The sequence below is a fragment of the Necator americanus genome, chromosome IV, assembly GCF_031761385.1.
Source record: "Necator americanus strain Aroian chromosome IV, whole genome shotgun sequence".
NCBI classification, from domain to species: Eukaryota; Metazoa; Nematoda; class Chromadorea; order Rhabditida; family Ancylostomatidae; genus Necator; species Necator americanus.
The window spans coordinates 31,202,605-31,216,174 of record NC_087374.1 but is presented as its reverse complement, the minus strand read 5'-3'; the positions used below and the strand labels follow the sequence as shown (position 1 = coordinate 31,216,174).

The following is a 13,570-nucleotide window of genomic DNA, read 5'->3' as shown; positions in this document are numbered from 1 at the left end:
TATAACGTTAATTACTTTCTGGATTATTGGATTATTTCTCGTGCATCGACAAAGTGTTTAGTGCACAATTCCCATTTATTTGGTGGTTTTCCCAATTGTTGCGAGATTGCCTAGAATCATAGGCCTAGAACCAGAACTACGCCAATTTGACCCGCCAGTGGACGTGGACTCGCACATCAATTCCAGATCATCGTCTTCGTCACACTTCTCGTTTCTCATATCTCACTAATTTTTTTTTCCTGCTGAAAACCCAAAAGTGTTAGCGCTCTGCCCATGCATGCGAAGTACTTCAAGTGCTCATTGCAAGCTATTTATCTTAATGAAACGTCCTCTTATCCTCTCCCTCGTGACTACATTGAACTCTTCCCGTAATTGAACGTTTTCCTACGTGCATAAGCCAGTTTTTGCTGTTTTACCAGATGAATCGTACTTTACTGCAAGGAGTTCGAGTAATTGAATTGGCCGGCCTTGCTCCAGTACCACATTGTGGAATGGTACTCGCCGATTTTGGAGCAACCGTAACGCTGATCGAAAAGGTACTTTTTTTCGATTTATTCTTGGAGATGTAGAAATCCATCTCGAATTATTGCAGCCAAATGACGGTATCATAGAGCAAAGGATGGCCAACAAAAAAACAGTAGAAGGTTTGGACCTGAAGTCCGTAGAAGATTGTGCCAAGCTGAGACAACTTTGCAAAGAGAGCGATGTTCTCTTGGATCCATATCGACCTGGAGTTTTGGAGAAGATGGGTCTTGATCCAGTCCACCTTCTAGAGGTTCTGCTAAGCTTAACAAATCCTTGTTTTTTCATAGAAGTTGGTTTTTTAAAACTCTGATCCTGTTCTTGTTTGGTGGTCATTGTTGGTTTTTTTAAATATCTCTCATGAGTGCTGATGGCTGTCCAGCTATGTAACAGCTGCACTAGTTTCTATTTTTAAGAAACCGCAAAAAAAAAGATAGATAAGATATAGCTTCAAATAATTATGCTGTCTCTGCCCAAGTTCAAGAACAAGCTGCCTTCCAGAAAGATTCATCCCAACATTGCAATGGAGCATATTTTCGAAGGACTTGTTCTAGGAAAACAAAGGACTGGTAGTGTGTCGGCTAACAGGGTACGGTCAAACTGGTCCCTTAGCTCAAGAAGCTGGACATGATATTAACTATGTTGCTATTACTGGTAATACTAATTATCGGAAATTGTTCTGCATCAAAAATTTCGCTAACAATCACTTAACACTTAAGGTTTGCTGCCGACGATCTCCGGTCATAGTTGTCAGCGTCCATGGCCTCCAGTAAATTTGCTAGCGGATTTTGCTGGTGGAGGACTAACGGCTGCATTTGGGATAGTCGCCGCTCTACTAAAAAGAGAAAAGAATGGTAAGGACCCTATCTTTTGCTTCCTCTTAAATCATCTGAGACTAGAAACGCAAAATCGTTTGAAGCATTAGGTGAAGTCGTTTGAAGCAGTAGTAAAAGGTGACCACTAATGAATCTGTGGGATCCTTCATCTATCTTTCACAAAATTTTTGAAAATAGCTCTAAAACGAAAGTTTAATCTGGAAAATAATGCAAAATAAAATTAAATTGAAAGTGAAAATAGTTTGATAGTTTGTCTTCTTCCCAAAAGAAACTAAGGGTGATTGGTAATGCCAGATCTATTCTTCTGAAGTTCTAGTACTAGTTCCTTTGCTTCTTTGCAAAAACAAATCTCTATTGGTATTATTCCCGCAGCAAGGATAAACCTGAGAGTTGAGTTATTTTTATTTAAGAAGAAACAGATAATTGACTACCTTTCAGAATAAAAAAAAATCGTAGACTGATGATTCACGCACCCGTCGTTTTTTTTTCACCGAACATAAACGTTGAATAGTTTTTTTTTCTCGTTCAATAAGACAATACAACAATAAAAGTTCTATATTAAACGCGAAACTATGTGAAATAAAGAGTATATAAAATATGTGAGCGTCCTCAAAGAAATTATGAATCTTATGGTCCCGTTTTTTTTGGTTCGGACAAATATTTCGATCGAGGCCTCTTCGCTAATAAGATTTTTTTTTTCCCCCCTTTATCATTTGATAGAAACGCAAAATCGTTCGAAGCATAATAAGAGAAAATATTCGCTAATTTCTTATTTTCAAAGGTGGACACGGTTGTATCATTGATTGCTCAATGTCCGAAGGTCTTTCATATTTGGGATCGTTCGTCCGGCGTTATCACGACATCGCGCATTTGTGGACTGAACCATATGCAGCATTTTCTGGAGATTGCCCAATTTATAGGTGAGTGTTCCTTACATGTCTCATTTTTAGCACTTTTCCTCAAAATATCTGTAACTGATGCAGTTTAGTGTTAAATCAGCGAAATTAAGTGTCAACCATTGTGAAAAATTGTAATTTACGAAATTACAATTACAATCTACGAATTTCTCCGATGTCCATTATTCCTTTGAAAACTTATAAATCGATAGGTACCTCTCCTAAAATTAGAGAATAGGAGCGTAAAAATGTCGTTTTGGAATTACTTTGTTCCCAAGGAATAGAGAAATTCAGTTATTCTGAAATAAAGGGATTTTTTTTGTTTTTGAATAAATGACATCTACAAATGGGTTGTGATCGCTGGATGGTTATTCCATTGTCGTGGGAAACTATAATTGAAGTACACAGCTCGGACCATGTATATAGTCTGCGTCGAACGTGTTCAAGGGAGCTGCCGCGACGCGTCAGCGCGCGAGCAACGCAACGTCTTTCTCGAATCGAGATCTTCTACCACAACATTTCCGCCACTCGTCGTCAACTGTAATTGTAGCAAAGATCGCTGACCAATGTTTCTTCTTTCCTTCCGGCTGTGAACAAAAATGTACTTCAAATTGTACTTCAAAACCCGTATCCGTCCTTCTTTTAGACGCCGTACAATTTCAAATTGTACATGTTAATCTTGCAGATCTTACGAAACAAAAGACAAAAAATGGCTAGCGGTGGGTGCTCTCGAACCCAAATTTAACTCCAACTTGTTTGAAGGTGAGTCTTGCTTCTTTTTTTTTCAATTTCGATGTTTCAACAGTAACTCTGGAGAGACAGTTAACCAATTCCAAAACTCAAATGTACGTAGCAGATACTTATATTGAAGGGTGTTGCAGAATGTTACTTACCGTGGCAGTAAACAGGTTATAGTCTTCCATGATTGTAGTGAATGTTAGCTGACAATCACCCACAATCCAATCACTCCCGCCAGTATTGCGTTGAAAGCGAAGCGGTCCTCAACGTGGGATCCCGCTCATTTCTTCCTAATCGCCGTAAAAAACGGCGCGGAGGATACGGCTCTGAGTTCTATTGGAGCGCGCCAGCCTTGTGCACGCGCTGCATCTTCCGGGCCGTTTTTTTACGACAATTAGGAAAGAATGGACGGAATCAGCCTCTTCCTCACAATTTACGACCTTATAGACATAATTCACCTGAAACCCGTACCACCCCAGATTCGTGGGGTGAGGTCTTTAATAGGAGACTTAGTAGGAGACCGAGAACGTATCATTAAGGGGCGGCTAATGGCTGTCTTTCATTCCTGAAACAGAGATAGACGGAGGCTCGGCCGGTCTACTGTAGGCCAAACTTCTAATGTAGGGCCAGTATCAGTACGACACTCGTAAATTTGCTGCTAGAAGTATACTCGGCTCAGAACGACCCGAAGTTCGGTGCGGTTGCGTAAGCGGCTGCGCTCGGAGCGCTGCGGTGGAATCTAGGGAGGACCTTTGCTGACACCGTTCCTCCTTGTAATCTGTGGTGGTCCCAACTCGATCCTAACCGCTATCTCCATCTCCCCGCCTCGAGCGCAACCGCACCGAGCTTCGTCGTTTTAATCCAATTAAATGTATACAGCACATGATGTAGTTCTCTTTGCGATTGTATCATAGTTCTCATCAGTTTCAGTTTTTTTGCAAAAATCATAACGCCCACATATCTAGTAAAAATTAATGTTCCAGTCCTCGGAATGGATAAGAACATGGCGGATATGTACGCAGATCCAGCTGGCATGATTGCTGAAATGGAACAAATATTCCGGACTAAGACCAGAGACGAATGGATGGCTCTTTTCGAAGGTCGGTCAGTACAATGTTAATTTATTGAGGATGTCGACGGCTTATTTCAGGGAAAAACGCTTGTGTGACTCCAGTGTTGGACCTAGACGAAGCGGTATCATTCAAGCATAACGAAGAACGGGAAAACTTTGTCAATGAAGGTGGCAAGCAATTCCCACGGCCTGCGCCCCGGATGTACAGTAAAGAAGAGTTTAGGAAATTTAGATGCAAAATATAGTTCTTTTGTGTGAACGGTGTATACATATATCTGATAAACAATCACGTCTACGTCGGGATGTGTCAACAATGGAAGTGAAGTGAATTCTGACTGCCTTTCGGAGCTGTTCAGAACTGAAGTATGAATACGAATCAATCAATTTTTAATTTGTTTCTTAATATTTGCTGAAAAGGCAAATTAACAAAAGAAAGCTCTCTGAAAGAAACTTCTACACTTCCTTCTAAGAGGAGAAGCGTGAAAATTAGCAACAGAACGTTAACATCAGGAACGAGATAGAGATCCCAACATGAAATTCATGCTCTTTTCGGAAAGGTTTGGTACCGTCGTTGTATGAGGCTAACAACGTACTGTAGCTATGTCACAGTGTTGAGATCAGCTCACACGAGCTGATAAACTTTCCATATTGGAGTACCAGATTTCCTGCTCCCACTGCTTTCTTTCTCATAAACTTTTATTTTTTTTTATACATTATTTTGTTTGACGCAAATCGAATGAATCACCTTTATTCATTTCTTCTAAATATGTACCTAATTGCACTCAATGAGTAAAACCAACTGTAATCAAAGCTAAGCCAATTAATTCGATTTTTGGTAAGAATATCACATTTTAAGAATTGGAATGCAGGGATAGAAAATGCACAGTTGATGATTATCACAACACCCTGGCACTGTTCTGTGTACCACAATCAGAACAAGCTCATATATGCGAATGAAAGAGAAGGAAAGTTTGTGTTCGCAAACTTTGGAAGATTCTCAAGAATTAGAGGAAATATGTTTTCGTACTTCATAACAAGATCGTAGAACGGGGCGTTGCTAGCACGTTCGCGGCTGCCCGTTATTGCACAAGAAAATAGGAAGAGACATAACTGATGAATGGAAGAAATCCTCAACTACAGTAGCGCGTAAAAATATGTGAATTTCCCATCTGGAACGAAAAAAATTCTGGTGTATCTCATCTCAACATGAAACGATTGCAATGGAATTCGAGGATTTACAGAAAACACATGAGGGCTTCTAAATCATACCTACTTCATCGAAGGACTGAGATAATGAATCTATATTTCTCTCCCTTACGCATCACTACTAATAATCCACCAATACTAATGCAACTATCAAACTGGTGAAAATTCAAAGCAATAACAAACAAGCAGAATAAATTTTGGACATATCCGTTCAACCTTCCGCTTTTGAATCATTTGTAAATTGTTTAGTTATGAGATGATAAACTAATTACCAAAAAAACAATCCCTTATAAAATCACGAGAAGGAAACAGCCCCAATATGTCGACATACACAGCAATTTTTTTCGCCAAAAGTAGACAGCAGCAAAGACTGCCAGAGATCATTTTATATTTAAAATTTTTAGAGAATTAACTCAAAACGGTGTCTTATTGGTGTTTCTTGCAATAAGGCACAATTTTTCACCAAAATGTAAAGCGGGTCCACGAAGATGCGATAATTGAAAGTAGCTTCTCGTGAACCGGAAATAACTGATACTGATGGTAGGAAAGCTTCAATAAGTGTAGCAAAAATAGGCTTCGACCACCGTGATTATGTTATTTTTCGAAATTAGTTTTAAGAAGTGGTAAATCTTCAGACTCCATTGCAATTAGACCCAAGGAGGAAATACAGCAGAACTTTGATTGTTCAATAAAGGTAGTTCCAATATTTAAGAGCGCTACTGTACATTTGGAATCTAACAAGGAGTAAATTTTGCCAAGAAGATGACTGAGTTCAGTTGTTTAAAAAAACCCATAAGTACACATTTGAGAACACGGTCATTTTTGCACAAAACCCCACAGTTACAAGAACAAATGTTACAAAGAAAACACTAAACTTCGAAAGACATAGAGTCGTACTATAAAACTATGTAGAGCCATACTTCTCCATCCAAGCGGTGTACTGTTGGATATTCTCCTGAAAGAAAAATATTCGCTCAGAAAAGCATCCAGTTAAGCATACGTAAATGACACCACTCATAATTCGTACGAAAGGACCCAACTATTTAAAAAAAATGTTGACATAATTTAACATTTCATTGATATTGGAGACACTGGCCAATGCTACAGCATTTTTTTTCGTAAACTTGTATTTTAGCGATCTTGTTGTAAATTAATAGTTTGTTTGTTCACCTTTGCCACTTTTGTTTCTATTTCGTTTTGATTTTGTAATCCTCCTCGTTGTCCGGTTCACTTCCAATGTATAGTCAGGTCAAAACGACATGAAGCACGGTGCAGTTGCGTGAGAGATTGCGCTCGAAGCGGCGCGGTGGAGCGTAGCGGTTGGAATCCATGGGGACCCTCACTAGCACTATTCATCGCAGCAGTTCGCGACGGTCTCACGTCGATTCCAACCGTCGATTCCACCGCGCCGCTTCGAGCGCAGCGGCTTACGCGACTGCACCGTGCTTCATTTCGCTTGGACGCGAGAATGCTATGTCTGCTTTTAATACTCCTGAGCACCTCTCGCTAAACTTCCTTTGACGGCTTGATAGGTCTCCTCACTTCTCATAGTCCACCTGGACCACGTGGTCAGATTCATTCGTTGCATTAATGTAAGATTGGGTAACTCAATACCAGCTTTCTCGCCACATACTTTTGTCAATTCCTGGACTCGTTGGGTCCTTCAGACGCGTGTAACCCATGCCATTGTGCCTCACTTCTTTCACTGTTCTAAAATCACGTCTACCAAAATTTTCAGTGTCCTATTCTCTGGAGGAAAAACAAAAGGCCCGTAGTACGTATTTTGCACGTTTCTCAGCAAATACGCAAGAGACTTGCTGAAGAAATCGTGTGAGCACCAAAAGACTACTCAGCTTAGACAACTATGCAACTCTTCACACTTGTACCAGTATTCAAGTCAGTGTCGAGATTGAGTGCGCAAGTCTGACGATGCTGAAGACACCTCACTGCTAAGCATTAATTTATTTCTTAGTGAATATGTATAGGAAGGATAATTTGGTCCGAAAAGGCCGAATTCACTCAAAATTTCAACACTATGAAAGAAACATGTTTTTAATCGATTCTAAGCTGATATATTTGTAATTTCTTAGTCGGCAGATTTGCTACTTTAGGAAGTTCAGTCATCTCACATCCGGGTATTCTACTCTATTAAACAATCGGAAGGAAAAAATTGCGAGAAAAAAGTCTAGTGCTCACGGAAACCAAGCAAGCTAACCTCACAAACAGACGGGTTAGTATCGCCGAGAGCTTCTTGTAGATCTTGCCAAGTAACAGGAAGGTCTAGCTCTTCTGGAGAAAGTTTGGCTATTTCGGCTGGCGTCATCGCCTTGGTAAGTCTACAAAAAGAAGGAAAGTTCGAAATTCTGTTCCAAATTTCCATCTCAGCGAAAAGTTAAAAATGTTTCAAATATATAGAATTGATATTTCTCACCTCTTCACTCCCATCAGCGCAGCCTTTCGGCAAACATTCGTGATGTCAGCGCCAGAGTACCCCTCTAGTTGCCCAGCGAAGGTCTCAAGATCTACATCGTCATCCACACGGACCTAAAGTGACTGGACTGCTTTTAAATTTCAATTTTAAGTTGGACGGGTACGCGCAGTTGTGCACGAATGTTTCCATGTGATCGTTGGTCTCAAATCACTTGCCTCGAAATGCTTCTTTGAGAGGTTCACATATGTGAAAATCGCGATGATTCTAGGCTGGATGCGTGCAAGCATCAAGTGGAGAAAGGAAAGCCAAAGAAGCCCAGTGAAACCCACACCGCATTTGTGACGCAGCAGAAACTAGTGGAAACACACCAGAAAACGCTTTATCATCCACCTTCCAGACTAACGATCTGCGAATTTCACATGTTTGAACACTTTAAAGAAGCAATTGGAGGCAAGCGATTTGAGACCAACGATCAATTGGAAACATTCGTGCACAAACCGATTAGATACCCGTCCAACTTCATTCTTGGATAAAGGAATGGAGAAATAAAACAGAACAGCGAAAATACCAAAACGTTAGGAAAAATGTATTATAAAACAAGGAGATTATTTAGAAAAATAATTTGCAGAAATGCAGATGTTTCCTATTAAATAAATTTTGTTTAAACAAAAAGGGTCGTTCACATTTGATTTTATGTATGTATGTTCCAGCAGCAAGCTACGAGCAGGAGGAGGAAGTCAAAGTTCTTTTTATTAGGTTTTGCTGCAGTTCCCCTTATTTCACGTTCATTTTACCGCACCTTCTTCCGTATTTTTAGCCAAGTATGGTTCAAAAACCTGTAAACGTCTTTTTAATGAAAACCAGTTTTGTTCCAATTTTAGAGCTGAGGAATGAAATGCCAAGTAGACAAAGAAAAACCGTTTTTGACACTAGGGATGGCAGAAGCAGAGAGTACGTCTTACTAGTGCAATAGAGAACTGGGCAACCAAGATGTTCGCTGTTCAAAAAATTATGAGCGTTCATCAAAGTTAACCAACTTCTTTTAGAGATGAACGTAACAGAGATAGTCGGGCTGGTTGATCCGGCAATGGGATGTAAATCCGTTGTTCAAACCTACGGCGCAGTGCTTCGTCTGAAGAACAAATAAAAATGAACTAAACTGACATCACCTTCACAAAAATACACGTACCTAGCATCCAAGGAAAGTTCGTTGCAGCCAGAACGAGCACTCTTTTTCCGTCCTCCTCTTTAGCGAATCCATCCATTTCGACAAGCAGCTGCGACTTGACGCTAAATACGAAATGAGGTAAGGTGAAATGAGGTAGATGAATAGGACGTTCGTAGGGAAATCCAAATTATTCAGCGGCTGCCCGGTTGTATGTATTTTGTATGGCGGTTGTATAAAACAGACGGAAACAGATTCGCTGAAGTGTGTCTTTGCTAAATCATGTGTAAAAGCACGTCTTTTTTTAGGAGGTAGAGTAATGAGTCTAGTTTACACACACTACTGTTTGATGGAACGCTGGTGCGAAATAACATTGTATAGTCCTACCAAAAGAACTGAAACCCTGTGCAGTTGCGCTCGAAGCAAAGCGCTGGAGCTAGATTACGATCGAGACGGGACCTTCGCTAACTTTACTTATCTCTGCGGTCCGGGTGAAGCTAATGATGGCCCAACCTCCATAGCAACCTCTGGCTCCACAGCGCCGGACCAATCTTTAGACCAATTATGAGCTCCGGTCAAGCCTCATAGGCGGATTAAACCACCTAAAGCAAAATTGTGAAATTGCGTAACCTCAGTGGCTGCAACCATACATGCGATAGTCGAGGAGCCCTTCACTTCTTGACGGTTTTCGAAGGGACCCCTTCACTTGTGGAGATCCTCATCATCTGGACCACCCCCCATGAGCTAGACCCCCTTCACCTGAGGAGGGTCCGGCTCCTTCCTATCACACCTATGGCTGGAACTGAATCACAAAGATGAGTACCACCTCAATCGCATACACCAGCTCTACTGGGTCACTTCGAGACGCAGCCGCCTGCGCAACTAGATCATGTTTCAGGTCGCTTTGTTCCGAATGTACACTGATTTCATGGTCATAAATGGTCATATGAAGGCATGTTAAGAGTAATGTGAGCATATAGAACAACTGAACAATTGGTTGTACTGAGGAAATAATTCTGCATTGGTATTATATTGGAAATAACATTCTTTCTGTGGTGCAGTGGTGAAGGCTTAAATGGGAATACAATAGACGGCAAAGAACAACGTCACTATATCTTCACTCCAAAAATGAGAACTATCTCCACGTGGAAAGGTGCTTACCGTCTACTCGCTTCATGTTCGTTAGCTTGCCCTCGTTGGCTCCCAATAGTGTCAATTTCATCGATAAAGATTGTGGACGGAGCAAAGTGACGAGCCTTAATGTAAATATGTGGTTTTTTTCTCTACACGTGAGCGTACATTGGTTGAAAAGGAAAAACCAACATGCTTATCGGAAAACACCCTTGAAAATAATGAATGGGAAAGATAGGAGTGAAAGCTAAGTCTCAAACAAACTAAATTTTACATAAAGTGAAGTTTTGTGACCAAGAAGTTGCAAAACACACACTTTGTGTAATATTTATATACTCGCAGAAAATTCCATCGTTTTCGCAATATTTCTCACAAACGATTTTTTTACTGTATAATTCTTATGCAATTTTCCCAACTAAGTGAGGTAAGACTAAAGTTTGAGAACATCCTCAAAAATCAAAAACTAGACACCTTAGCTAGCTCACACTTAACCTTGGAACCACAAGGTAAAAACATGAAAATTTGAACTCAGATGTTCGGAACAGACCAGTCCAGTTCAAGATTGCTGAGGAATAGACAAATATAAATCTGTAATGTGCACTGCTGACTAGATACAGAAAAGTACCAACCATCTCGAACAATAGCTTGATCATCTTCTCAGAATCTCCACGCCATTTACTAGCAAGATCTCCGCAGTTTACAGCAAAGAAAGTCGTTTTACATTCTGTTGCAACAGCTTTTGCCAAAAGAGTTTTTCCAGTTCCTGGTGGTCCAACCATACAAACTCCTCTCCAGGGCCGCCGAATCCCCTACAATGCAATGCAGCAAAATGTACGGTCAAATCAGAAATTTCAAAACATCCTACAGTAACATACTTTAAAAAAGCTAGGCATGAGTGCAGGAAGTACTATAGTTTGCTTGAATAGTTCTTTGGGACCCTCAAGACCCGCAATATCATCCCATGAGACCTCCGTACCATTACGTGTCATTGTTTGCTCTATTGCTTCCACTAGGTCCTGAAGGAAGAGTACAGACATGCGACGCCATGATGAAGCTTTAGTATTTGAAGGCAGCGTATCATGATTTTGACGGGGGCGGAAACCACGGGGAAATGCCTAGAGTTCGGCTTGTAGCATACATACGATAGTAGGAGCCGAAGCTAAACCTCCTTCACTTTTGGACAATTGGAGGTGAGATTCTCTTCACTTCTGAACGGTTGGAAAACTTTTCGATGGTTGACAAAAGGATCCCCAACACTTGCGCTGCACTCCATTAACTAGACCCGCGTCACCTGACCTAATAATGCACAGAGGAACGGACGATAACGCCCTCTACGAAAACCAGCGTGGTTTCGTCCGTATTTTCCTAATCGCCGTAGAAAAACAGCGAGGAAGACGTATCCTTTCCTAAGAAAACAGTTGCAACGTGCCACTACTATGCAAGCGCCGCATTCGCGAGCGAACGGTCGAAGATTGATGAGGTCTTCTCGCTAGTTTATTCAAGAAAAACCAATGCTGTTGAGGGGATCGTAGCGTAAGCAAGGAGAAGGAACAAACGCCACTCCCACCCCATTTTTTTACGACGATTAATGACAGATGAGCGGAATCACGCTGTTTTCTACTTTCTTATCTACAATCCAGACTCTGGGCTTTCGGTGTGGTTTTCGTACTGCGTCAAAGTCGTTATACGCTGACTTCAATGTAACAAAAATCATCTTTGTTATGTACCGGACAATATCCTTTTGGGACAAACTCGTCCTGTCGTTTTTCTTCAGGAGGATTTGCGGCAGAATCTGGAGGCTCAGAGACTGTTGAAGTACTGGCTGCCGCAGCGCTGCAATATACTGATTGATTTCTACCTGGTGACAGTTTGTCATTTTGTAGAAATCAAGCAACTGATGAACACTCACCCTTGTTTGGGTTTCCTGTCGGACAATGCGTTTTGACTACTTGACTTTCTCACTGGTTTCTTCACGACAATACTTTCATTAGCTTCATTATTACGATTCTGAACAACGAAAACATTGGATAAGACGAGGAAAATTCAGAGGATAATAAACAAAATGCTAAGCTTCCATCTGTGCGCAGAAATCACTATCTGTACCTTAGTGGATACTGTCTTCGTCCGAGTACTCTGGGTGGTGGTTCTTTTCGGAGGAGGAGCAGGCCAGACATCCGGATCAGCAGGAGGTGCATCGATGGGGCTCTCCAGCGATTGCATCGCTGCATATAGTTCTCTAACAGCTTCTGCTTCTCGAGCTTTCGCTTTACGTTCCTTACGCAGAAGTGTGATAACCTGAATATGGAGCATAACAAGTAATAGGCTGGTGGGGAGTGAAGGTAAGTCGTGGCCAGACACTTCGGAACATCCAGCTGGCAAATATGCTGCTAAGCGCAAAGTACAAGAAAAATCCGCGCATAGAACCAGAAATAACTTGAATGTTTGGATTTCTAATTGGGCAAGAAAGTTCTTCATTAGATATACCATTAAAAATTAAGTAATTATTAGTATTCAGTACCATTAAAAAAAACAAAATAATACCGATAAATTGAGAGTGTCATTTGCCCTATCAGATTAGAACATCCAAGGTTCAAGGAAAAAAAAAGAACTTCAACTGGATTCGGAAACAGTAAAATATATGGATTCTTCTTTCATGATGATGATGTGGCTTTAGGGTCAATTCTATTCAGTCCACGACTGTTCTGTAGTTTAAAGGCAGGAAAAAACGATTCTCAACCATTTACAACTTACATGCCGTAGTTGTTTTTTCTCCGAAACGCCAAGATTTACACTAACTGCTTCTATCTCCGAAATTGCCTCTTTATAAAGGGAGTCAGTGGTTTTATAGTCATCGTTCTTCCGTGCTCTCTCGATAATTTCATCAATCGCAGAAAAGTCCATCACCTGAAATATGGACAATACAAGCACAGCTTATCACTCATAAATTCTTCGTGGAAAAATTCGTGCAAGGAGCAATGGGAATAGACGCTGAAGTTCAATACTTTAACTGAATCAATGAAGAAACGACGAGTATATGACCTATAACCGCATGTCTTCGATGAAAGAACAGAAATGAACCACAACCAGAACGAATCGCAAAAAAAAAGGAAGGCGAAATCAATTGCGTGTTGATTAGCGTGGACGAGGGACAGTCTCGATGCTCTAATCGCAACTACAGTAGCTGGGTGAGAGTCCTTCAATTTTGAGTGTTTTCGGGTTCGTGCATCGTCATCCACCGCAGTGGTTTTGCTTGTGACGTACTACATACCTGTGCTGATTTGGTTTTTTTCAAAGTTATGGATTGAAAAGTTTCGAAATCACCTTCCCGAGGCGAATTTGTCATCATCACCGTGCTCTGGGTGCTGAGTGCTCTTCTTTATGTTCAACTCATTGAGTCCTTGAATACACCATTTCTACTCGTACGGTGCAGTTGTCGGCAGCATTCATCGCTGCTAGGACCTATCCAGTCACAACTGCTTTGGAATCGCATATTCTACGCTCTTTCTCATTCTATCTATCATTCTTTCTTCTTCTTAGTATTACCATGTATTGTTTAACATTCTTTATTTCTTA

The 13,570-nt window shown here is 40.8% G+C and overlaps 2 protein-coding genes across 4 annotated transcripts; one reads left to right on the top strand and one right to left on the bottom strand.

Moving 5' to 3' along the window:
* Window positions 1–419: 419 nt before the first annotated feature.
* Window positions 420–5,021, top strand: RB195_003336 (uncharacterized protein; the record flags this gene model as incomplete). Of its 2 annotated transcripts, XM_064200943.1 has the most annotated exons (9): window positions 420–536; window positions 593–775; window positions 1,077–1,176; window positions 1,242–1,376; window positions 2,140–2,278; window positions 2,940–3,016; window positions 3,976–4,092; window positions 4,143–4,232; window positions 4,921–5,021. In XM_064200943.1, 9 exons carry the CDS (start codon window positions 420–422, stop codon window positions 5,019–5,021), a joined length of 1,059 nt encoding a protein of 352 aa, XP_064056824.1. The 2 variants fall into 2 exon arrangements, with proteins under 2 accessions (XP_064056824.1, XP_013291174.2); XM_013435720.2 differs by lacking the exon at window positions 4,921–5,021 and having other exon boundaries at window positions 4,143–4,309.
* A 1,153-nt stretch (window positions 5,022–6,174) lies between these two features.
* On the bottom strand, window positions 6,175–13,343 carry RB195_003335 (uncharacterized protein; the record flags this gene model as incomplete). Of its 2 annotated transcripts, XM_064200942.1 has the most annotated exons (14): window positions 6,175–6,225; window positions 7,486–7,606; window positions 7,702–7,814; window positions 8,739–8,833; window positions 8,891–8,991; window positions 10,028–10,122; window positions 10,627–10,806; window positions 10,873–11,013; window positions 11,725–11,830; window positions 11,907–12,004; window positions 12,101–12,292; window positions 12,749–12,901; window positions 13,000–13,191; window positions 13,266–13,343. In XM_064200942.1, the coding sequence occupies 14 exons, from the start codon at window positions 13,341–13,343 to the stop codon at window positions 6,175–6,177; spliced, it is 1,716 nt and encodes a 571-aa protein (XP_064056823.1). The 2 variants fall into 2 exon arrangements, with proteins under 2 accessions (XP_064056823.1, XP_013291173.2); XM_013435719.2 differs by lacking the exons at window positions 13,000–13,191; window positions 13,266–13,343 and having other exon boundaries at window positions 12,749–12,898.
* Between the last annotated feature and the right edge of the window lie 227 nt (window positions 13,344–13,570).